This window comes from Aricia agestis, chromosome 1, assembly GCF_905147365.1.
Source record: "Aricia agestis chromosome 1, ilAriAges1.1, whole genome shotgun sequence".
Lineage (NCBI taxonomy): Eukaryota > Metazoa > Arthropoda > Insecta > Lepidoptera > Lycaenidae > Aricia > Aricia agestis.
The window spans coordinates 25,965,115-25,992,570 of NC_056406.1; the positions used below are offsets into that span (position 1 = coordinate 25,965,115).

Consider the following 27,456-nt stretch of genomic DNA (forward strand, 5'->3'; position numbering starts at 1 on the left):
AACATTTTGGTTGGGATAGAGAAACTGATGGCAGACGAAATATCTACGATACATTTTAGTCGATTAGAGCTTGATAATAGGTATAGTACGCCATCTGTCTAAAATTTTTTTTATAGTTCTTCACTTTTCTTTTCTAGTAGGTTAAAATCTAACATTTTCAACTATACGTTGATTTTCATCATGAACCGTTGATTAAATTTTAGAAAAAAAATTATAGCAAATAACATGGAGCAAAGTGCAAACTAATATTGAAATTTTGTAACTCCTGCGTTTTATTAATTTAAAATCAAAGTAAAGAAATATGAATTACTAACATAAAGTATATTAATATATGTTTTATTACAATAAACATATTGTCATATGTAATATTTCACAGTCTTAATTCTTAAAGCTGTTTATCAAGTATCAAATCTAGTGTGATTTATGATATATATATTTGCGTAAAGTAAACAAAAGCGATACATTTACTGGGCGTCCCTGACATCAAAAACTCAGATCATCACATAAGCTACGTATTAAAATATCACGATCTGGCGAGTCAAATGGATCAATTTTAGCATTGTAGTACTTACTCCCTGCTAGTAAAATAATGTCCCTCAAACTTTGCAGACTTCTAGCACATCTAGAAAGTAGAGATCAAATACTAGAGTAATTTACTAATTTGAATCCTTCAAATTAATAAATTAACAGTCGACAGATCTCTCAGATCGGCTTAAAAAATTAAAAAAAAAAACAAAAACCTTATTATTGCAAATAAAAAATGTGTCAGAACTCAGAGCGCTAATATTTAAAGTGTACAAACGTTTTCTGTGAAAATACCATAAACTTATAATATACTGTCGTATAGACCACCTGACAACCCGAAAATGCGTGACCATTTTTGATTTGTCAATGTGTGCGTGTGCTAGTGATGTATATTTTACTATCGATAGTATAGTATTTTGCTATCGATAGTTTAGTCCGTTCGAGTTATTTTACCCGAGTTTCTATAAGAAATAAATAATATGCAACTTTGACAGATTTTGTATTTCAAATTAGGTATCATAAATTTTAATTGGCAAAAAAGGTGACGATTGAAAAGTAGATACACATTTTCGTTTGGAATGATTTTTCAATCGTCATTCGTCGGATATGTTATGACTTATGACATGAGGTTCTTATAGGGGTAAATAATATACACATAACACATTATAAAGTTACTTATTTATTACTCAGGTAAAATCTATCTGGTAAATCAGCCCTTACATTGCTGCATTGAAAGTAAACGTTGAAAGTAAACTACACACATAGTATATTATATTTTATTCTTAAATTAAATACATATCATAAAATATCATAATACTTTTGGGAGTGCCTCCGCTGCCGGCGCCGGCTCTCAAAAATATCAGTAATGGGAACTACGGTAAGTATACTGCCGGCAGCCGAGATATAAAACAACGACTGCCGGCGCTGGCACTCAAAATGGGAGCCGGTGATAATGCGTAAAGCGCTAGGTTCCAGTACCGATACACAAATTTGAAAAAGAAATTATAATTATAACCTCAATTTATATATTCGACTTTTAAAGGTGAAGGTTTGGTACCTATTTGTTCGGCTGTGGATATTTTAGTTTTTTGTGATGCATTTTCTTAGCTTAGCTTTACCTTAGCTATTTTTTTTCAGCTACCAAAAAGTAAGATTTTGCACCACAGCTACAGTTATAAACTCCGTGGTATACTTCCGAAGGTACTGAACAGAACTTCAGATTCCTTATACATGTTAGAGTTTCAGCGTTGTTTAAAGAAGCCAAGATATTGTCTTTAAATGCTATTATACAGATCACATTTATTAGCATCTTCATCATCACCACCATTAACCCATCCAAGATTCAAGTCCCATACGAGCACCGGTGATCGCGACAACAATAGAATACAATAGCATTTCCGAGAATCCCCGATCGAAGGATTCAAATAATTATGCATCCTTACAATTATTATGACCTTAATATTTTTGTACTTTTCATAGTCATTTAGCTCAAGTCTGATGTTTTTGATCATTATTCTGTTTGACAAGCGATGTTTGCCGAATAGGCGCCGGCAGCCTAATTATTACTTAAAAATAATCGTTAAAATAAGATAATATGTCCTTTTTAAGGTGATAAATGTAAAGGTAAATGATTTTTACTTTAGTTTTATGTTATTGTAAAATATCGATAAGCATATCGATAAATTTGATTCAAGCACTAGCGTATATGTAAAAAAATTTAATGAAAAATTTTTCTTCAAAATTTGTGTAATATAAGAACAATAGTAACTTTAGTTACGCAAAATATGAAAGTAAAAGGGAGGATTCACAATATTTTATTTGAAATAGAGAGCTAAAGACAGAATAGAGCAAAAATAAACATCGTAGCAATTAGGACATGAAGATTAATTACGGGTGAAATGTATATTTTTCAGGATTATTCCTATGATTTACACTGCAATCACTCACAGCACTAGTTATTATTGTTATATATAATAGTATTTGTTAAAAATAACATACGATTTAAATAATAAATTGCAAATACCGAAAGGGCATAAAAACGATTGACGACTTTTGACGACCTGTCAAATAAAAGTTGTTACAATTTTCATTAGACTGCCTCTCTCTTTTCATCTTGTTATAATTCCATAAAGGATTTTCTTCTCTCTCGCACTCTTTGTTGGTCTATGCATTATAAGTTTATGGAAAATACAGGGCGCAAAAACTACCATTTGATTGTGATTATGTTTGGAAAATTTATATTAGTGTCTACTCTTTCTTGATAGACTGTACAGTAAACCTATTAGGAAACAGCAACAAAATAGAGACATTAAGAGCCCAATCTGTGTCCGGCAGACGGCAACCCGGCCCAATTGCGTCGTCGGCGGTAGACAATGTGGAGGTAATTGCATCGGGCCACTCCACACTACCCCCCCCCCCCCCCCCCCCCCGCATCCCCCACCGGTCTATTAAGGGGAATAACAAATCGTGGGTCAACACTCAACATCATTAGCTCTAGCTGTATTACTATAATATGGATGTGAAATTAATGAAATGTAACAGAAAGCTTGTGCATTTTATTTTAAATATCTAAAGATTTTTAGGCTTGAATAATGACAATTGGCATGAATTAATCTATTCGTTCTGAGTACTGTTAGACGTCTGATATTTTCTTTAATTAAAAATATGTTATTAATTTTTTTTTATTTAATATACAAAATTGTTTTATATCATGTCCAAAGTTTGTGTTATTGATTTTACCAAACGTAAACTTTCTACAAAGCCTAGCTGGTGTGAAGACTGCCTCATCAATTTCCGATAGGTATTTCAAGAAGAGCTAAAACTTTAATAGTTCAGACTTCAGTATAGCTAAAACTCTAATAGCAAAAACCCTGCTGCTAAGTAAATGTTACTTAAGTTTAAGTGGTATAATAACGAGGCTTAATTCCCAGTGTAAATGTAATTTGTGTGTGGATGTGAGAAAGCTTTTAATGTAACAACACTTACGCGCCCCGCGGAGGCGTTACCGGATTATGACGCTCCGGGGAGGGATGTAGTGGAAATTCGAAATTTAAACACTGGTGGAAAATTCGGAATATGAATTTTTAAATTAGGAATAGGTTTGTTTGAGATATAAACCTGTTTGCTATTTCGTCGTTAAAATTTAAATGTTTTAAATTAAATCTTAATAGTTAGTACTTATATGTAAAAATTAACTGTATATAGTAACTGTAAGCAACCAAATTAGTTTTTTTTTAAAGATAAGAATTTCGGTTTAAAGGGAGAACAGTTTTATGGCGACGAAAATTAATGAACAAATAAACGAACGACTTTGTTGTTAAAACTTTGTATTTTTCGCAAAAGCTTGGTACTTCGGTTAACTGAAAACTATCACTTTAGCAAGACCGAAAATGTTAAAAATCAAAGAAAAACTGCAATATCAAAATGAATTAAAATGCAGTTTTAATGATATATTCATTATACATAAGTATTCTCGATCCAGGTCAACTTCATCAAAAGCACTGCAGAGCTTTTCATACGCAGTAAAAAATCGTTTCGTTTTCTTTCTTTATTGGTGCAAAAGATTTTAACTACGAACTAAAAATAGCGATTCTAGATAAAATTAAAGGCCAATTTCATTTTATATCCATATCGTCCGAGGGACGATATAACCCATCAATCACCAAGCGGCAGCCGGCTATAAAACATACCAATGACCCCAAAAAATGAAAATATTGGAAATGTTATCCATTTTACATAAATTTCAAAGTATCTGTCATTCTATGTCTGAGTCTGTCCTATAACTTCATGACGCTTACTGCTGGACCAATTTTAATGAAATAATGTATAGCGTTACTTTGACTACCGGAAAAGAATGTAGCATGGTTTTGTTGCAACTAAATGACTAGTTGTCGCGAAATATAATATATCGAATTTCTGCACAAACGAAGGTACGAGCAACCTAAGTGCAGAGTGATATAAATTGTATCAGTCCCTCATTTCCAACGAGTGATTGGTTACTCGTATTCGCAGATTTTTTATCACCGGCAATACAAACATCCTGTACATAAATCACGCGTCGCGACCCCCGACCCTGCCGCGGCTGACGGCTGACGAGATAACAACTAAAATATACGCACAAGATAACAATGTTTTGAGTCATTTGCATTATTTCCGATGTAATAATCGTCTTAGATACGGCGGATTATCTTAATTAGCAATTATGGCCATTATCATCTACGTTTCGAGTATTTTCGGCATTCTTTTTATCTTTTACAGTGTTATCTCACAATAAACAGAACGAACCAGTAGACCGGCTTAGAAGTGTTCTCGAAATATAGAGGTTTGACGTTGTATACCTACCATATCGGTTGGTACCTAATACTAATATAACATACTCTGTGATATCGGCCAGCGCGAGCCGTGACTCTGGGTTGCGCAGCTTTTCATAGCATGCTTTCAGCGGTACCCGAATTGTCTTTTTTTTTTAAATTAAATAAGGGGCAAACGTAGTGTTTCAAACAGCTTGGACCCCCTGGAATTACGCCGAGATGTAGCTTCACTCTGCATCCTCTATCGGTTGTATCACGGGGAGTGCTCTGAGGAATTGTTCGGAATCATACCACCTGCAACTTTTCGCTATCGTCCCACGCGAAAAACATACCATCCTCATCACCTTGATGAGTGGCAGTCTTCCACAGTGCGTTTTTCGCGTAACTTTCTGCCGCGCACTGTAAAACTCTGGAATGAACTGTCACCAGCAGTATTTCCAGACCGATACGACCTGCAAACCTTCAAGAAAAGAGCGTATTCCCTCTTAAAAGGCCGGCAACGCACCTGCAGCTCTTCTGATGTTGCAAGTGTCCATGGGCGACGGTAGAGCAAACGGATTACGTGATGGAAAGCAACTACCTTCGCCCATGGACACTCGCAACATTAGAAGAGTTACAGATGCGTTGTCAGCTCAGCGGTGCCCGAATTGACCAATCGTGCTATTCCAGCGGAATGACAGCGAAGATTTTGAGCATGGTGATTGGTCAATTCGGCACCGCTAAGCTCCGCTCCGCTTCAGTGGAAACGCAGCCTTAAGAGGGAATACATTATCTTAATGAAGGTTTGTTTGACGGTCTACTGGTTCGTTATGTCTTTTTTTTTTTCATTGTACCTTTTTTACAACTACTACTTATCGATCAAATGCTCGAAAAAGTTACGAGTTTTATTACTAACATAGTTTAGTTTTGTATACGGAAGTTTTATTATGTTACCTCACGAACGTTAAAATCCAAGATCGATGGGGCACCACACGCACCTGTATTTACATTTTGTATAGCTTAACTAAATACTATAGTTTTTTTTAAATACATAGTTATACAAATGTGTCCTGTCATTGTTCCCTGCGCGCGGATATGGTTTGATCTGGCAACATGCTCCTCACCGCGACAGGAAAGACATCCATAAAATGATAGGTTGCGGCCAACTTGCATGTGGACCAGATCCACACGCGTGACATGTAAAGCGCTCTTACAACTCCCGCATTCACTTTACAGTTTGATAGGGAATGCTGTACCAATTCTCTGAGTCTATGCGTCTAATATAACCTCCTCATTTTTGGAAGTCGGTTAAAAATATGATAATTTATGTGAACCAAAGCAGTAGATAACATTGAGAACGTATCTACGCAACTACTACATATCCTGCGTCACAAAACACTATCGTATTAGGTGTCGCGATTAGTCTCGAGATATACGATAGCGAATAACGACGGGATACAGACGGTCGAGACGTTTCCACTGGGGGGGAGTGGCCCACATCGATTCGCAATAAGCCGATCGCACATTTGTCAGCAGTCAGCACGGTACGCGCCGTACGCGTCGAACGCACCGCATAGTACACGAAATGCGGCGCGTACGGTGCGGACGAATGTGCGAGGTTTCACATCATTTCATACAACGAATTCTAAAATGCGGCGGGTTCTATGTCCTTTCATGTTAGCCAAACTATATCCATATCAAATTTCAGACAAATCGGTTCAGCGGTTCCTTGCAGACATCCATTAGAAAATACACAAAACGAGCCCGCATCGACTGCAGACCCCCTTCAAACCCGCCTGTAGTCGACATATAACAGACTCATGCCACATATCCTATCAATTTCGTATCAACCAAGGTATAAAACACGCGTATAACTTATAAATTATAATTATAGCAATAAAATAATAAATGATTTAATAATCAATAATATTTTACGTGTCTCACGTGAGAAGACGAATATAAGAACACGTTAGAATATTCATCGAGTACTTGTTTTATAGTTGGAATTCACAGTAACATCACGAATACTATAATACAAAATATTTTAGATAGTAAATTATGAAGTTTACGCGTTTGCAGTGAGTCATCATTTTACGTTTTTCGAAATTTTATTTCACTCTCTCTCTCTTTATATCTCTCTCTATAGTATACGCTCTCTCTAATTTAATCATAATAATATTCTATCAAGTTTTTTAACAACTTCTATAATTTATAAACACATTTTATACTTATTATTTACTAATACTATAAATGCTAAAGTGTGCCTGTCTAATAACAGTATGTTTGTTATCTCTTCACGCTTAAAAAGCTAAACTAATTTTGATGAAAGTTGGTATAGAGACACTCGGAGACTGGATAATTTGATGCTGAGTAGGTGCCAGTTTGGTAAGACTTAATGGCTCATTTTCATTGGTCGTTAACTCGTTCGTCCCCCGACACACCTTGACAACAATTATGGACTAAAATATCACTTTACACTTAGGAATTACTTAAACTTAAAGTCAGTTAAATATATTATTTCATTACTTTTTAAAGTTGTTTGGCGGGGGTTTTTTTAAATTTCTTAATTTAATTTTATTTCATGTTTTTTAAACTTGTGTTGGTTATAGTGCAGAATAATTCCTATCAACAGGATCATAATTATTATATCCTAATGAATACCATCTAGGAATGTCCTTTTGGATGAGGCCGTCAATATGAGTCCAAACATGAAACCTTCACTTTGGGTTCATATGGAGCTCGGCTCCTATAGAATCCAGTTGATGCTGCAGCAGCAGCATGCAAAAATTTACTGTTTATCTACGTCTTACTAGTTGTCGCAATTAAAATGAGCCCAAACACGAAACCATTGCTCTAAGTTGGTGTGGAGTTGGGTATTGATTACCAGGTGATGCTGTAGCACCAGGTCAACTTTCCATTAATGTGTAAATATTCATAAATGTCACGAACTACAATGCAAAATATAAAGCCCACCAAACGACTGCAAGTTGCTAATCGGCCCTTCATAAACCAGATGAACCGCGATTTTTCAGCACGGAGCGGGCTGATGATGATGAATTATAGCTAAGAACACTCTCGATTAAGTCAGCTTTCAAACGAAAAAAACTAGATGAAAATCGGTCCGCCCGTTTGGATGCTACGATGCCACAGACAGACAGACAGACAGACAGACAGACCGACAGACAGACACGTCAAACTTATAACACCCCTCTTTTTTGTCGGGGGTTAAAAAATAATTAAAAGGACATTTTCCAGTGGACCAAACTATAAATCTAAACCATTCAAAAAAAACACACACAATAAAGAATCATCAAAATCGGTCTAGACCGATTTTACAGTTAAGGAGGAGCTCAGTAACATACACAACACACGCACACAAAAATAATCGGCCAAGTGCGAGTCGGACCCGCGCACGTTGGGTTCCGTACCGTTATAGAGAAAAAATAGGCCAAAAATTGTGTTTTTTGTATGGGAGCCCCTTAATTGTTTATTTTATTTTATTTTAATATTATTATTAATCATTAAAGTACACATACAATTAAGGACTTTGTGAAAATTTCAAGTGCGTACCTGTTGCCATTATTGATTACGAGCAAAAAAGGCCAAAAAAAATCAAGTTTGTTGTATGGGAGCCCCCCTTAAATATTAATTTAATTTTGTTTTTAGTATTTGTTGTTATAGCGGCAACAAAAATACACAATCTGTGAAAATTTCAGAAGGCTAGCTATAGCTGTTCTTCAGATACAGCCTGGAGACAGACAGACAGACGGACAGACATTGAAGTCTCAGTAATAGGGTCCCGTTTTTACCCTTCGGGTACGAAGAGATGAGGACTAAAAAGATGAGTGAATGATACAATTCTCGCGCTCTGGCGTGTGCGTTGCCATGATTGGATACGCGACGCGCATGCGCAGTGAAATTCCTCATAAATTCCTCTTAAATTTTGAGGAAGGATAGCGGAAGAGGATTTTTTTTATTTTTAATTATGAGGATGCGGTAACGGATGAGGAACCCAAAATATTGCGGAACTTCCTCATTATGAGGAAGCGGAAGAGGAATCCTCAGCAACCCTACATACTACTGCAAAGGAGATTTTTTTTTTATTTGTACCTCCCTGAAACTTTTTTTAACAGTTCCCTGTATAAGCATAAATATAAGTCTGATAATGCCATACCTGCGGGAGGTCGTGAATGTGAACAATATTTTTTCAAAATCCTAAGATTTCATTCGTAATTCGAACGATTTGTAACAGTATGGCACTAATTTTTCTGTAAGTTTGAGGTTTAACAATATATATAAATACAAAGTTTCAAACACCTAGGTGGCGGCAATCTTGTCAAAGCAGATGTTATGTTGTATAATATTCTGCGGCTCCCACCGCTCGAAAGATTGCTCCGCGTAACATCAATTGTTGTTCCATGGCAAGAACGTCTGTAACTGGCGACGAACACAGAGGTTCTCCCCAGCCCTGCGGGCCCTATCCACTAATGAAAACGGTTCCTCGAATGCGGGCCCTGTGGCATGCGTTTCAGAAATCTCCCGCACCCCGCATGCGGGCCCTATCGACTAATGAAAACGGTTCCCCGAATGCGGGCCCTGTGGCATGCGTTTCAGAAATCTCCCGCACCCCGCATGCGGGCCCTATCGACTAATGAAAACGGTTCCCCGAATGCGGGCCCTGTGGCATGCGTTTCAGAAATCTCCCGCACCCCGCATGCGGGCCCTATCGACTAATGAAAACGGTTCCCCGAATGCGGGCCCTGTGGCATGCGTTTCAGAAATCTCCCGCACCCCGCATGCGGGCCCTATCGACTAATGAAAACGGTTCCCCGAATGCGGGCCCTGTGGCATGCGTTTCAGAAATCTCCCGCACCCCGCATGCGGGCCCTATCGACTAATGAAAACGGTTCCCCGAATGCGAGCCCTGTGGCATGCGTTCCAGAAATCTTCCGCACCCCGCATGCGGGCCCTATCGACTAATGAAAACGGTTCCCCGAATGCGGGCCCTGTGGCACGCGTTCCAGAAATCTTCCGCACCCCGCATGCGGGCCCTATCGACTAATGAAAACGGTTCCCCGAATGCGGGCCCTGTGGCATGCGTTTCAGAAATCTCCCGCACCCCGCATGCGGGCCCTATCGACCAATGAAAATGAGCCATAATTATTGAAATGTTCTTGATTATTTTAATGTACATCTATTGTTTTACCTCCTTTCTTTTTATTGCGGAAAACAGTACGATTCCCGCGTGACGAATTTCAATTACTGTAAAAAAATATTTTTTAATTTTTATCCTTTACTACATCATTTTAATCTTTAAACCACGAAGCTTCTTTAACGATAGCTAGGTCTACGGTGTAGTATACCGCTACGGCGTAGCGCTACGAGGCTCTACGCCGTAGCGAGGGGTGAATATTGCTTGGGTCGCTGATTATAACGAGGTCAGGCGTCTTTTGTTCCCCTCATGGGGTCACAGTTTAATTGGAAGTTGTCGATTTCAGTTATATAATATTTTTATAAAATTGCTTTTAATCAGCTCCATTCCAACATAAAATAGCTTAAGTACATACCTAAAATTAAGCATTACAAGCAAAGTATGGAAAGAAGATTTGCTAAAAATAGTTTCAATATAATAAAAAAAAAACTTGTACCTAGGCGCCAAATGGAACGAAAATTTAAGACGGATACCACTTAATTACTTTTCTGAGATCTAGTCATTAACCATTTTGATTAGCTAATGTGAAACAGTCAACCAATCAAAAACGTTATTAAAAAGATAATCTACTCTCAAAACCTTCAGAAACTGGGTATAAATCTAACAAATACATCAATATAACCATTAACTACACAATCATAAAACATAAATCATTACAATTTGGCCAAGTTCTATGTTTACAATAAAATCACCGATATGGCCGGGCACCTGGCACTTGGCAGCGCCTCAAACATTAATTACAGAATAGTGAATACGATACACTTTAATTGAACTTGGCATTGCCAGATGCATTTTAATCAGACCTATTAGCAATCAACAGAATATACATATTAGAATTACGATTTTAATAAACATATATATAAAAAAAATCTCATGTCACAATGTTAGTTACCGTACTTCTCCGAAACGGCTATATTGATTTTTACCAAATTTTATATGCATATTCAGTAGTAGGTCTGAGAATCGGCTACTGGCTACTTTTTATACAGATAAGTGCATTTGTTGAATAAATAATAGTAAATTATTACAACTCGAGACTGACGGCGACCATTGTTTGTGCGACGGGACAGACGTTGCCATGGCGCTATACCTACTTATTTAGTCACTTCAACAAAATAATATGGGCGAAATATGGCAAAACAACGTTTGCCGGGACAGCTCGTTAATTATAAACGTTGCCCGCAACTTTGTTTGCGAAGTTGTAGAGCAGTACATTTTCCGGGATAAAAAAACCATATCATTGGTTTACCAATCATTAGTTTATTTATCGTCATCTATGTATGTCCCGAATATAGGATATATTTAAATTCTCCCTGTGACCGGGACAGAAAGTATTGTCTTCATAAAAATTTAATCATACACACAGACTAACACACTATAACGTTTTAATGTCCAAAATAAATTAAATACAAGATTGCTATCTCTATATTTTTGAAACCATTCATGATTTCATTTTTCCCGGTATATTTTGGTGATATCTACTTATTACAGTAATTCCTTGTAGTAGCTAGAGTTTTAGGGATCCGTCCCTAAAACTCCAAGTCTTCAGAACATTTAGAAGCGCATAACGTCGATCTCGACGATAAAAGTGAAGAGGCGGATTATCCCAAATATATGACTTTTAGCTGCTATGCGAATTTAGACCTTCCTGCTTTCATACTGAGTCTATTATGGAATAGCAAATGCATTGTTTATAAACATAACGTAGTGACGCAGATATAAAACGTGACTATTCAGTAACGTGAAACTTATAAGATGAAATGGAGCAAGACGAATATTTTTGGTAGGGCTTGAACTATAAATAACATAATATTCTATTTCCAATGATATGAATGTGTGATAGGAAATATTTTAAATCCATTACTAAAATTATAAAACTAAAGAGCTTCTTTGTTTAAACGCAATGAAGTACCGGTTCCAAATAAAATTCCTTTGTGTGTTGGATAGTCCAGTTATGGAGGAAGGCTAAGGTGTTGTTACCTCTATATTATACTCGTATAGAGGTAACCGCGCGCTGCCATCAATTGGAGCGAAACAGAGGAAAATGTAGAAAAACCGGGGAAAATTATTAATCTTTGTTATAATGTGTTATTGCGGACGAAGTCGCGGGCACAGCTAGTACGTTATATGGGCCGTAACATTCGTTTGTCTTGTCGGAGTCTTTTATATTAAATCTCTACATTGTATCGAAACTCAGTACGATGAAATCACGGGAATTCCCATACATTGATGTCACAACAACGTAAGTACATAAAACGTGATAAAAATTATATTTAAGAGGATACAACAGGGGCTAGAGAAATGAAAAAAAAGTACGTGTAATATCTATAGCTGTCTCCCTTACCTCAAGCCTATACCGCAGAACGCGATAGAGACAACTGCAGAAAATCCAGAAAATCAACGATTCGTTGTCCCCTGATTCCTTCTCCAAAACTTAACCGATTTAAGTACTTTTTTCATTAAAGATTAAAAAAAGGCTTGAGCTGTGTTCCTATGTTTTGCTTTTTTTGTATAATCTAGCCAAATCTGTTTTCTGGACGTTTGAACACAGCGGAAAATTTGGCCATTTTTTTGGGTTTTTGAACGTTCATATCTTATTTAATAATTAAATTATGAAGAAAAAGAAAACATAGGGACATTGTTTTAGTGGCCGTAGATATTCAGGAAAAAAATTATAACTCTACTAGCATTATCCAGGGAGGAAACAGGGGACAACGTTTGTATGGAAAAAATCGCGGTGTGGAATCCTCTTAAGCTAATCGCAAAAATATATCTTCATTTGTAAGGGTAATATCATGAAATAGCCCATTTTTTTTAAATACAGTAGTAATTCGTTAATGAATTTTGATATTCGATGTGTTGACTCGTTGCAAGCTTCACGCTAATAGGCTTCTTATATGTATAATGTTGTGTAATAATGCAAATAGGTATAATTAGTATAATCTGTGACGTGAATGACGCCATCAGCGTACAATGTCGTAGAATACGTGACGCGAGCAGTGAGACGAATATCATAATATCATACAATGAACCGAAGATACCTACCTTGCTGATCTATAGATATCAGATATTATGTTAACTTGATGTGTCTATATAATTCTTATGTCATTAGCGTTAAGGATATATTAGAGAGTTCAGGATGTATTGTAGTATTATATTATAAAGTACTAGATAATATGATAAGATTATTGGAGGAAATGTGTGTAATCAAAGAAATTCAATAACGTTGATTAGAAATTATTGTACCCTATGCCAAAAATCGCTTACGTTTGACCACCTTTACCACTTACCCACCCCTGATTCTCCGCCATTCCAACTTAACTCATTTACTGGGGATGACGTTAAAAGGCATATTGCGTCCATCTCCTCGAATGCCGTCGGTGACGACGGAATCAGTCGTAAAATGATAATTCCTGTTTTGGACATCATTACACCGGTGCTTGTCGATATCTTCAACCATGCTGTTAATACTTCCGTATTTCCTAATACCTGGAAAAATGCCACCATAATCCCACTGCCAAAATCTGCTCGACCTAAAGTTGTATCAGACTTTCACCCAATTTCAATATTGCCATTTCTCTCCAAAGTTTTAGAAAAACTTATAGGTCAGCAGCTCACGAATTATGTTGTGCAGAATAACCTACTCAGCACCTCCCAGTCAGGATTTCGACGTGGGCACAGTACGACTACGGCTCTTATTAAGGTCACCGATGACATTAGACGTGGCATGAATGATAAGCAAATTACTCTATTAGCACTGCTAGATTTTAGCAACGCTTTTAATGCTGTCGACCACGACGTATTGATTGGTATGATGAGAGTTTATAACTTCTCACCTCAAGTAATTGCCCTATTTCGCAGCTACCATGTGGGGCGTCGACAAAGAGTTAAAGTAGCTGATACTTCTTCCGATTGGTCCATGATTCTTACCGGCGTCCCTCAGGGTGGTGTGCTGTCTCCTTTGCTTTTTGCTCTCTTTATAAACAGCATCATCCAATCACTATCCTCATCTTATCACCTTTATGCTGACGACTTCCAAGTTTATTGTCGGTCAGCTGGCTCGAAGCGAGCCTCCGAGCTGTCAGTTTTGCAGTCCACACGGTGGTTTTTTTTTTTGGAGTAAAACTTTTGGAGTAAAACTATCGAGCAAAACCGTATGTGAGTACTTAGCTTGAAAAAGTTGATCCTTTCTTAAAAAAATTATATAATACGTAGATACTGATCTTTCCAGCCTACCTAGCATACGCCAACGAGATATCTCACTCTACATGTTTTCTCGATGTTTGATGGTTTGTCTCTTCATCTCTATTCACCCCAGCATGACAAACATTTTTTCTCGCGTAGATCTATCATCGAAATAACACATTTTTATAGAGTTTGATATGTCGAGATATTGACATTAAGAGACGAGTAACTACTCGTCTCTTAATGTCAAAATTTAATTATCTCGAGAATGAGATATCTCGTTGGCGAGTAACTACTCGTCTCATAATGTCAAAATTTAATTATCTCGAGAATGAGATATCTCGTTGGCGTATGCTAGGTAGGCAGATCTCTACGTAAATCACAAGCCACGAATACAGCAAATTGTAATTGGGCTACAATTCGGTAGCACCAAAAGGACCTGGCATAGAATCTTATCCTAATCAAACCGCATATTGACGATTGCCAAAATTTAAGATTGCACAAAGATTACAAGAATAGCGAAGCTGATATGTTATCTCGCTTAATCAAATAGAATCGCGAACGCACGTAGATAAAACACACATTGTAAAATGTAGCATTTTGTGAGTAAACAGTGACGTCACAGTCGTCACGCTTACGCGAGTTCTTGCACGATTAAAATGTTGTGCTACGGCAGACTTTTATGCTGGATTCTCCAAAGAATTCTATTTATCAGTTTAAGTAGAAGTCTTTAGAGTACGACGCGGCATTCTGATTCGATCGTTTGAGTCTCAAAACGGTTTGGTTGTAGGTCTCCAGGTTAAGTCGGCCTGCGATCATTCCAACCGAACCGATCGGGCTCCTCCTACATGACATTAAATAAGTACCTCTAGTAGCATACTACCTCTAGTTCCAGTTAACTAGATGAAGTCAATTGTTATTGTTACAAAGCACGTTTGTTTAGTAAGCTAAATTACATTTGGAAGCTATGACATATTGGTACGTAGCGTGTAAATATTGTTGACGTAGCGTGTAAATATTGTTAACCTGTATGCTGGCCCGGGGACGGAGCCCGGAACAGGGCAATCGCCCGGGGCCTCGCACTTGTAGGGGTCTCGCTAGGAATTTTTCGTAAGAAAAAGGGCCTGCCACCCAGAGCCTCGCAAAGACTTTCCGCCCGGGGCCTTGCAATGGCTAAGGCCGCCACTGGTAGAATATTTTGCACATGATATGTCTCTAGCCTACCGCGTAGCATACCGGGCGTTATATCTCATTTCATGCGGTCTCGACTTATTGGTGCTAATTGGATGATTTGTCGCCTGACTTCACACCGAGTGTCGCGTTACCACAATACACATGTTGCTGGGAAAAATTCTATTATACGACCATTACATGTATGTAGTAATTTCCGATAGACAAACTAGCGATGCAAGTGATAGCTACCTTCAGTTACAAAACCCCACTTTCGTATTTGACTTTCCAATTATAGCTCAGTAAAAAACAAAGTAGTTGTAGAATGCGTGAGCAGACCTAACAGTGAGGTCGGAAAAATGGAGGTAATATCTTGACTTGACGCCAAGAACAATAGACGACTTACAAGCATCTGAGGCTTTACTAAGAACAATATTTTGTCGCTGCAAACAGAATTAGAAAGGAATACCTACATATTTAAAATAAAGTTTTTTTTATTTTTCACTTTTCCTGAGCTTGTAGTTCGAAAACAAATGAGAATTTGGAAAAACTGTATAGAATCTAATTTAATAAGCTTTAAGGTCATCATAGAATATTTTTTGCTACAACGTATAGTTTTTTAGTTATTGACGAAAAACAAAAATTTAGACCTTTGTCCCCCCCTCCCTCCGGCTCACCTAGACGTCAGGACTTTTAGTACGTTTTGTCCCTAATCACCCTGAATAAGTTCCAACAGAAATCGCTTAGGTTCCCGCTCACGCACTCTATACCCTCTTTGAGTCATTTGTTAACCGGACTATTATAATTTTAAAAGAATTGTCTTGATAATAATATAATAATAATGATAATTATCATAAACGTTGGTTTTACATTATATGAGGGTACCATTGCATAATTTAAATACATCGAGACTGCATTGATACCTTATCTACTGCATTGTTGTAAAATTATTCAGCGGAAACGATCTGAAATATCGATTCTGAAATACCGGGCTGTTTTTCAGATGGAGACAGTCCTACCTTAATCGTTAACTATAGTAAAACCTTTTTTTGCATTCAATCTAATTAATCTCTTTAACCCTACAGTGGACACCTAAACTCCGAAAGCAGCTCATTCATTTTAAACATCATATACCTGAACTTTAGCTCACAACACTCAAGGCTACTTAAGATATGAAGCTAACAAGCATGTACACCAAGACAATCAATACGGTGACGAATGTCCAGGGCGCGGCACTGCACTATGTCATGCGACTTGGACAACATATTACTATATCAATCATCGCGCTGAGCTATTAATTAATATGTGTACATAGTGGTAAAGGCTCGCCCATATATCTATGTTAAGACGAGACATATAGGGGTACACAATGTCTCCATATTATCTGCCCCACATTTGAAGTTGTTTAGGGTTATCGAATTTATGGGATAACAAACAACAAAGTGTCTCCATCTAAACTGCCCCAGCTCCGTAATTGTTTGGCGTTACCGAATTTAGTGCTGGAAAAACTTTGCCATCGGTAACCATACACTTTGCTAAATAAAAAAGTTTCCAAGAGATTACTCTTTATAGTACGGGAGCCCTAGTACATTTTTTTTTATTACTACCAAGCTAATTTTTTGTGAGTAGCTTCATTTTGATTAGACGAACAACATTTTTATTTGCGAAAAATCTCGAAAGAAATTTAAGGAGTTCCCTCAATTACTCATGGATCCCATCATCAGGTCACCACTTTTGTGAACATGGTACCAAATTGGAGTGAAACCTAATACAACAAAGTAAATAAGTAAAACACTAACAGAGATAGAAAGGATTTCATACTTTGAATTGATGGGTCCTAAAATATGGACTGCGTTTTATTTGTAGGACAATGTTACTTTTTTGACTACTGAACCCTAAAACGGAACCCTAGGGCTCCCGTACTATTAATATTGCTTTGCTTCTCTATTTCTGTGCCCATTAAGATGTATTCGTTAGTACACTTTGAAGTATTAACGTATTGATAAATCAATGAAAAGCAATCACACCTGGCTATTGTTTACGGTAGCACCTGACTCATAACGACGGCCAATTTCAGTTTTGGCAGGATCACCGCCATAAAAATATAACGACGCGGTCGCGTTACAACGGAGGAGCGTTAAAAATTTAAGTAGCGGCAGTTAAGTTTACGACAAATCTTTATCTTCGCTAGTTTAATGTGATATTGTTTGACTAGGCATCACGTGATTCGCTTAAAACAACAAACATCAAAAATTAATTAAGTTTTTGGGAATAGACTAGGACGAGTCGGCGCATGAGTACCGAAAACTATTCCACCTCAATTTTTTTATGCGATCCTCTTCAAATTGCCCTCCTGATGATATAAATGCATGTTGCCAGGGCGCAACCCGGTGCCATATTGTTTAAACAAACATTGTTTAAACAATTGCAAGGAATTGTTATTTTTAAACCGTACATTTTTTTATATTCTTTATTAAAATACCAATAAAAAGGTCCTATGACTTTTTACGATAAAGTTAATATTTTTAAAGATATGAATTTTTAAAGGTTCGAAAAACCTCAAATTTGAGTACTTTCGACCGATGAAAAATATATTTAAAAAAAAATATATGTCAAAGTAATATATATTTTAAAATTCTGTATACAATAGTTAATAATATTATTAATAGAGATTTCAAAAAATTTTATTGTTTATATCTTTTTTTTATCTTAGCAAAAGTAGACAAAAAATTGTGTTTTTGTATGGGAGCCCCCCTTAAACAATTACTTTATTTTAATTTTATTATTAATTATTAAAGTACAAATATAATTAAAAATTTTATGAAAATTTCAAGTGCCTAACTGTTGTAAGTGTTGAAGAGGATCGCATAAAAAATTGAGGTGGAATAGTTTTCGGTACTCATGCGCCGACTCGTGCTAGTCTAGAAGGTGAGTTCAGCTCAGCCTGGACACGTTCTAATTTTGACAATCAAATTCATGTTCAATAGCTAGATTTCCTTACAAAACACAAAAGCCCGCAAACATGCTTAATCGATCCTAAGATAAAGATCGTGTGGGGACTATCAATATCTCACATGGAAACCTTGCAGCCTTCTTTTTTTTTATGAGATAAGGGGGCAAACGAGCAAACGGGTCACCTGATGGAAAGCAACTTCCGTCGCCCACGGACACTCGCAGCATCAGAAGAGCTGCAGGTGCGTTGCCGGCCTTTTAAGAGGAAATAGGGTAATAGGGGAGGGTAGGGATGGGAAGGGAAGGGAATAGGAGAGGGTAGGGAAGGGAATAGGGTAGGCGATTGGGCCTCCGGTAAACTCACTCACTCGGCGAAACTGTGAGAACGTGGTATTTCTCCGGTCGAGCCGGCCCATTCGTGCCAAAGCATGGCTCTTCCACGTATATATCTATTTGATTTTCAAATTTGACTATCGCAAAATAAGAACGTCTGTGGCAGGCTTATTCGTTCTATAAACCTCGATGAGATTATCATATTTTGTACTTACTGAATTATCGAAAGATATTAAGCTAAAACAGAATGTAATGAAAGGATGATGATTAATTTATAATCCGCTCCAACTATCACATTACAGAGAACAAAAAACAAATCGATTATACAATGGACAATGCTAACGACCTTCGCATTTATATGCGGTAAACAGCTGTGCCAGGTGGCACGCCGCGCGCCGCACACCGCGAGTGTGAGCCTGCCCTAAATGGCCACTGACTTTCTTACTCTTATTGCTTTGTATATGGCTTGAAATACAAATTAATAATTATTGGTGGTAGTTGATATTCTATTTGCCTTAGGGTATATCGTGTCAAATAGGCATACTATCGTGACATGACAGCAGCTTGACACGATAAACCCTAAGGTAGCGAACTCACGGAGCGGTTTTTTCCCGCGCCCGCCGCGGTTGCGGGCCCGCGCAAATGAGCGGTTTTATTTCAGAACTCACGTGAACGCTGATTTGTGCGGGCCTGCAGCCGCCGCGGGCGCGGTCAGCGCCCGCAGACTCGGCGGGCGATAATCGCAAGACGGGCGGTTTCTTACGATCGCCTACTAAAGGTCAGTTAACTAAAGCTGGCACGTTCACAGTAGGTACTCACACTTATGCAATTTCACTTTACAGTATGTTTAAAAATATGATATAAGTTATCGTATAATTTGCGTACGATAATAATATGGTATCATACATGGTACTTAGGCACAAAATTATCGTATGCGTACGATTATGTATGTTGATCGTGCCAGCTTTAGTTAGCTGAACTATACGACTATTGCGATCGCCCGCTAAACTATCGCAGAGCACGCGGGCGCAAACCGCCGAGGCTGCGGGCTCCCGCCGCCCGCCGGTGCAGCGGGGGCCGCAAACAACCGCGCCCGCCGCGGGCGAAAAACGCGCCGTGAGTTTTGCTTTCGTTTTTTACATACGAAGGCTGCGGGGCCGCAACCGCGGCGGGCGCGGGAAAAAACCGCGCCGTGAGTTCGCTACCTAAGGCTACATAGCGGCACCTAGTGGCAAATAGAATATTAATGAAAGCAAAGCTAAATATCATAACGTACATAATTTCAGAGGGGAAAGAAACATGAAAAAGTTTGTCAGAGCAAAATATTATGCGACATTTTTGGGCGTACCGCAGATGGTAATAAATGCCTAATCACTCAACTTGATGAAAAATGAAAATCATTGTTATTTGCTTTTCCATCTACGGGGATATAAACCAGGCACATAATATATTTATGAAAGTATATTGAAGCCAAACCAGATTTCTGAATCCTGACACTGCGACTGTATTGCTCTTAATAACCTTCTAGTTAGAGCCTACTGGGTTTTTTCTCTACCTGTCCTTACTCTACAATCTATCCTTCTCTACAATGTTGCAGTTACATCACTCTTCACTGACAATAGGCGCTTTGCCGTTTAAAATATTCCGTCTGAGCTATCACGAGCTCTCGGACTAAATAGGCCAAGAGCCAGGGGACTTGACCCATATTCGTGTACAGAGGGAAATTCCAATTCGTTAAAACCCTTGCAAATTATTCAATTTCATATTTTAAAGACCCGTTATTGTTTTAATTACATTTTGACATGATGGGTTAATACTGAGAACAAAGGAATGGCTTTGAGACGGAGTTTCATGAAGGCAATCATTTTAAGACCATAATTCATATTTAAACCTTATTTATTTACTACAAACGCCTTTGTTATAAAGGGAAAACTAATTTTAATTTTCTCGTGTTATAATTAAAAGTACTTACAGCTAAAAGCAAAAAATAAATTAGAAACAAAATTAAAGCCTTATTTTGTTTTAGGTTAGACCTACAACATTTTTCTTCATTCTGACATAATTTTAGATTTATTACTTTATTCTATATATTAATACGTGAGAGAAAAACTTTGTAACCCTTTTCACGAAAAATGCGGAAACGTAGGTGCATGAAATTTCGCACAGTTATAGTTTATATGCTTAAGGATTGCATCGAGCTAATATTATTTTAAAATTTTGCTTTTATCATATATATTTTTTAACAAATAAAACGTAACACAAACTACGACACTACTACTAGGAAAAATGACAGATTTTTGAGTGACAAGCCTATACATACGAATTATATACGAATTATTTATGGTTGAAGTCTGTTCACAACAAGTTGACAAATTGAAAATGGATTATTGTTTTTTTTATTTAATTTTAGATACTATTAGACAATGCTTAAACGGCCAGTCTGAGATCAGCTGAGTCCCAGAGACAAAAATTGAAAAAAAACTATGATGAAGTCAATATTTTTTACAAAATATAGGTAGTAGTCCTAATGTCGTTGCAAGTAAGGTCGAATTTCGATCATTGTTCGATCTCTAGTAATTCTAAAATTATGTTTTAGTTCATATTACATCTACCTCACGATATTAAGACTTTAATTAAATTTAAAAAAATACTTTTTGTTATGATTTCAAAATAGAGTACAGAAATTGTTAGTTGGCGTGTCAGCTGTACAAAATGCGGTGCAGTTTGTACAGTAATCGATTTTTTATAATTGCGCCCATTGTTTGAACTCTACAATAGTTTTTTTTTTTTTATAAATGTAACAAGAAAACCGTAATGACTGTAGAAATATACTTTCTCGATTTGAATGTAAAAAGTATTCTTTTGAGCTATAATAATATGGATAAAACTGTACCTAGTAGTCATAGGACATGACCTCTCATAATCTAGGTGATGTCTTTGTGAATATTTTATTCCCTTTACTCCGTGACCTCTCAAATCTCATGTTATTCACAGAAGTGGCGACCACGACTGTCAGCTGTTCCAGTCTAAATTCACATAAAACCAAAATGGGTTTATTTCTACTCTGGAGTAGACAAAGTAACAAACATAGATATCATTTTGTGGCGGTACCCACAAGACGGTGTTAACTATAACACCACAATCCTGCAACGCGCTTTCGAAGTATCTTGCCGTTCTTCGGAAGCGGCCAGATACATATAACGTCTGAAAACGTCTGAATTTTTTAAGGTTTAGTTTAAAGGCCATCCGTAAAGAGTTAATTGCACCTACAAGGTACCATAAACTTGTAACCCTCTTTTCGCGTCAGGGGTGAATAAAGCCCAAGGCCCGATCTAGCTATTTAGCCGCTCCGGGCAAAGATTATTTTCGCCACCCTTTATACACAGAAAACCTAAAATTACTTGAAAGTACGTTAAATATTTCCACTATTCATGGCTATGGCTAGGTTGGAAGATTTGGGTCAGTTTTGTTGCCCCTCATTTTCGGCGATCTGGGCAAATAATTCCCGGCTCACCCCCTCTCATATAGGGCCCTGATAAAGCCACAAACTGTCGCGTTTTTCAGTTCACGTGTCTGCGTCGAGTTAGGTGCAAAAACCGAACAGGAAGCGTCACGCCTCAGAACACTCCGATCTAATATGTAATTGAGATGTTTTTATCGGCTCGACCTTATATTAAGACATGAAAGGAAGTCGTTTGTGAGAGAATTGAAAATTCATTGACGGGATCAAAAGGAATCAAAATCAAACGGGATCAAAATGAAGCCGGGCGCATGATTTAAATCCCCAAGGTCTATATCAAAATGAAAGGAAAACAATTTAGACCACTGGGATAATTTTATCGCTCCCATGCCTCATTTAAGGGTTGGTTTGTGATAATTTGTTATATAGATTTCACTGTGAGCATGCGCTAAAATAATATTATATTATTATAGTATATTTGGCCATACAATAATTTTCAAATTATTGTATGGCCAAATATACATAATATAAAATGACGACATTCCTCAATCCTCATAGAAACATAGAAGTCAAAAGTAATGATATAAATTCTTCGGAATTAGTAGCTCTGAAGTTAGTGCATGATCCATGTAAGTACAGTACAACCATATTAAAACCATAGACAATCACATTATATCAAAATTGTTACACACCTTAGGCATCCATTACACGGTAGGTTTTGCTGTAGTTTTAACACAGTCATGGCTGTAACTGATGGATAGCCTACCGTGTAAGAGCGTGACAGACGGTTGCATGAAGTTGATTGACGAAAATCTGGATATCTTGATTTTTGCTTCATGCAACCATCAGTCACGAATTTTGAGCACCTTAAGTGTTGTCACATCTGACAAAATAGGAAAAAAAATAGAAACGTACACCTTTGAAATTTTTGGCTTTCACTGACATAAAACTGAAGAGAATAATTGAGTGACCGTCTAATACCATTCGTCAGTCCATCAGTCACCGTCAATCAAAAATAATTCAGATTGAGGGAACTGACTGTCGCTTGTATGACCGTGTAATGGATGCCTTAAATAAGGTCATCAATGTAATACTCATAATCAGTTTTTTTTACTGGAGATAAAGTTTGAACTTGTACCTCTATCGAGTTGGAACTGGAGTCAAACAGCTATCGACGATAAAAAACCGGTGACTCACGACATTGGTTCATTGTACCTCGCGAATTAGTGTTAAATGTTATCATCGTTTGATAACCTGACGTACCGAATCTGAGTTAAATTGTTTAAGTGACACGAATATAAAAATGAAAGATTGAAATGTTTGTTTGGATTAGGCAGGCTTAAGGTTTTCATCCTTACTAATATTATAAACGCGAAAAATGTGTCTGTCTGTCTGTTAGCCCTTCACGCCCGAAATGCTGAACCGAATTGCTGAAATTTGGTGTGGAGATACTTTGAGTCCCAGGATTAAGGACATAATATGATAATTTTTATCCCGGATAAATGTACGAATTTTGCCGCAAAGCAGTTGCGGGTGTTATCAAGTATTTTAAGATAAAAGATAGAAGAAGGCCTAGGGAAAGGTATAGAACATTTTTTATAACGACAACATTTATAATTCCCACAGGATTTTCGTCGCGGTCAACATCATTTGGGAAGGAAATTGCTAGCGTTTGTGAAATGTAATTAAGGCTCGCTTTATTAAATTCTTAATTTAGACTGCAGATCGAATAGCCTAGCTCGAATGAACTCGAAATCACATTTAAGGCTCTACTTTTTCTTTAACAAACCTTTTTTGGAATAACTGGCTTGAGCAGGAAACAGATAGTCATTAATGCAGATAAAAAAAATCTCTCCATTCATCTGCATATTCAAGTTTTCATAGTAGATCTTGCATTCTTGCTATCTAGATTTTCAATTGAATAAAACTACATTTAAATATAGCAGGATGCAGGCAATTCTCCTTTGTTCAACTCGTACACACACACTCAACGTGAGGTGTAACTTGTGGCAGTATATTCGGTAGCAATGCAAATCAGTAGCAGACATGGACCATTAACCGTGAGATCACATCAGCGGTGCATCATTCAACACTAAACCTTGACACGGACGTCGAGAGTCCAAATTGGCGTCTTGGTAGATTTAGGACTAACCGGATGAGACAGTCAGGGTAAACTAGCGTCTATCCCGTTTAAATAGGGTTGAAATTCGGTAGTACACTGTCGGAGAGTCTATGCGGATTGACTGGCACAGCAATTTGCCTATTGCCGACTTCAATTATCGCCCCCCCGCACTCATTACTGAATTAAGACGGGAGCCGCTGTAAATTTTGTGACGCCTCTGCACTTCTAAATTGGAAGGATGTTTATATAACCGGTTTTTACCTGCCGTTTCCGATGTATATTATGTAAACAGTCTACGCGCGTTCTACTGCCTGCTCTGTGTTATATCAATTAGTTGTTTTTCTGGAGGCCTCTTCCAAAAAAATATGGCATAATCGGCTGAAATCCAGAACACATGTGCTAAACACCGCCGTCCTTGCCATATAGTCAAAAATATAGTTTAGATAGTCTGTTGTTTAAGTAGCACAAAACACTTTCAAGTTGTATGTAAATAAAAGCCTACTGAGCAATGCCCTAAATACACACATACTACTGCAACATCTTGAAAAACAAGATTCTTATTCAAATTTTCTCGACTTGGCGCTAACGAAAACGTAACTCATTAAAACTTCTTACTAGAGAGAGTTGTAAATTGTAATACTGTAATGTTACATACTTGTGAGAAGCTTGTGAGGCAACTTTACTACATTTTCAAATACTTATACGAACATATTATTATTAACGATCACAATACTAACGACGAGTATGTCGTTTTCATTTCATAAACCCCCTTAGATATACTAAATATATCACACAGCGAAACATATTGTATTAATAAATGTTTAATGCTTTGTATGTTTGTATTAAATAAGCTTCAAAACTTAAAAAAAACTATTGATGTGATTTGATGTTTGACACAGATGTAGAGAAGATCACAGGGAAGGCACCAAGCTACTTTTCACTGCAGAAAAATGTCTGCGGGATTTTCTACTGTGCGTACAGTGTTTCATGAACAGTAAATTTCTTCTTTTTCAGCACTCAAATATTTACAATTTCCCCCGGAGCGGAATTTCTGAATGACTGTGACGACATATTTCACTTTTTACTACCAATTTTAATGAGTATTTCAAGGATTTAGTAGCGGTTTTCAGCACACGTCTATCAGCCGCACGACAGTCGTAAAATTAATGTCTTTATTATAATAAACTTTATTATTAAGTGCAGCAATAAAGTTGTGAGGTCGACAGAGGTATTTATTATTGAGAGTGATATAGTATTATTTAATTTCATTCAATAAATAGTATACTTATTATGTATCCCCTCAAAGTTTGCCTTTAGAGTATCTGAAAGTTGTTGCAATTATAAGTGGTGACCTTCGTGTAGATTCAAACGCATCCTATAGTACTAGCCTGGTATTTGTCATATTTCTTATGAAGCCAGCGGCTCTATCCTTGGACGTGTTTACTGTTCGAGAATTCTGTCGTTCGTTCCGTAAGTCTCTGACATCAGTTTGTCTCAATCGTGTTCATCAGCACAATGCTATGTACATTTCGACTTTTTTAGTCCCCAAACTTTTTAAAATCCCATCAATGTCCAGTGCAAATTGTCAGGGGGAGCCACGTAGATATATCCCCTCTCTACTATAAGGACTAGTTTCCTGACAAAGGGCTCCAGCACAAAACTGCGAATTAGCATCGCATCGGGTCGCAATGTCATTTTCATTATGAATTTTGTCGCAAATATTTGCGATGCGATGCGAATTCGCAGTTATGTGTGGGAGCCCTTACTGGATGACCCCTAGTATTGCTGGTTTGCAGACTTACCCGGCATGAAGTGCAGCAGCGCCGCCGTGATGGGGTACAGGCTGGGGCTGTACGTGATGTCGGGGCACGCGTAGCCCAGCACGGAGACCACGCGGTCGGCGACGGCGCGCCCCTTGCGGGTCAGGTGGTAGCCCAGGCAGTGGGTCGCTTCGACGAACGGCGGCAGCATTATCGGCTTGTCCGGTAGCTCCACCGTGCCGAATACCTGCAAAAGACGAGATTGGTTAGGTTACGTCATAACTATTTACAAGCACTTATCACATCACAAAATATAGCTCTTTTCATTTTGGTACACCCTAAATAGCTCGTAATATTGAGATAAACAGTAAACAGGTCTTTGAAATCTACACACGCCGGCAGCGTTTGCAGTCAAATTAAAGCTTACAGAACAGGCAGGCTGTGACGGTGTGTAAAAAGAAAAATTTTGAAAGTCTATAAATGATACACATAAGATGTCCCAATGAATAACATAACCATGTCTTTGACTTGGACTTCATAAGCGAAAACGATAAGTTCACAAGCGGACGAAAATTGGATGTACGAGAATTGGGCCGCCAGTGCCTAACAATGCTGTCACGAACAAATATCCCTGTCACGGCGTTTAAGTGACGTGGAGGAAATTAGGTCCAGAGACAACCTCCCTGCTGGTAATTTATGATTTATTGTGTACTAGACCTGGATCCCAGAAGGATAAGACATAACTTACTCTCTGATGGATGAAACCATAGTTTATTAGTAATGCCTCGTGTACTTAGAATACCTGCGAATTTGTGTAGCTCTAAGTGTGACACCTGGTCAGGTACCAGGAACCAAAGTGGACTAAAAATGAGTCTTACTTTACTTATTTTCAAATGGCTAATATTTATATATAATTTGTAGATTATTGTTCTGAACTAGTATCATGCTCTGTAAGACACTTTTCAACGACTAAAACTATTGTAAGACGTTTTAAAAGTAACTTTGTTGCTATTTTTTTTTTCAAAGGCTTTATTTTTATTTTATAAATTAATATAACACCTTAGAAAACAATACGATATTGCAAGAATTTATTTTCTACTAGCTGTTGCCCGCGTCTTTGTTCGTGTCAGCATACTGCATAGTATAATAACAAAGATGGACAATTTTCCCCTGTTTCCTTACCCAAAGGGTAAAGACGGGACCCGATAACAAAGATATTTCAGCCTGTCCGTCTGTCTGTCTGTCTGTCCATATCCAGACTGTACCTCCCCTTTCTAACGTGTAGTAAATATTATTAAAGTATGGATACAATTGAGTATTTTTTGGTCATATATATCAAGTGCCTACCTGTTAGACCCAGATCCCAGAGCGATAAGACAACTTACTATCACAATATGGATGAAACCTTAGGTTATATAATATTTTACTATAATTATAATAATTAACTG

General features: G+C 37.5%; 1 protein-coding gene across 13 annotated transcripts in view; it reads right to left on the reverse strand.

Annotated features, from left to right (window-relative positions):
- LOC121728927 (GTPase-activating protein skywalker) overlaps positions 1-27,456 on the reverse strand; it is a 111,458-nt gene that overhangs the window by 17,910 nt on the left and 66,092 nt on the right. For all 13 annotated transcript variants that reach the window (XM_042117305.1, XM_042117333.1, XM_042117350.1 and 10 more), the window contains exon 4: positions 26,051-26,255. In XM_042117305.1, the coding sequence (XP_041973239.1) occupies positions 26,051-26,255 (205 nt within the window). The remainder of the gene's footprint in view (positions 1-26,050; positions 26,256-27,456) is intronic.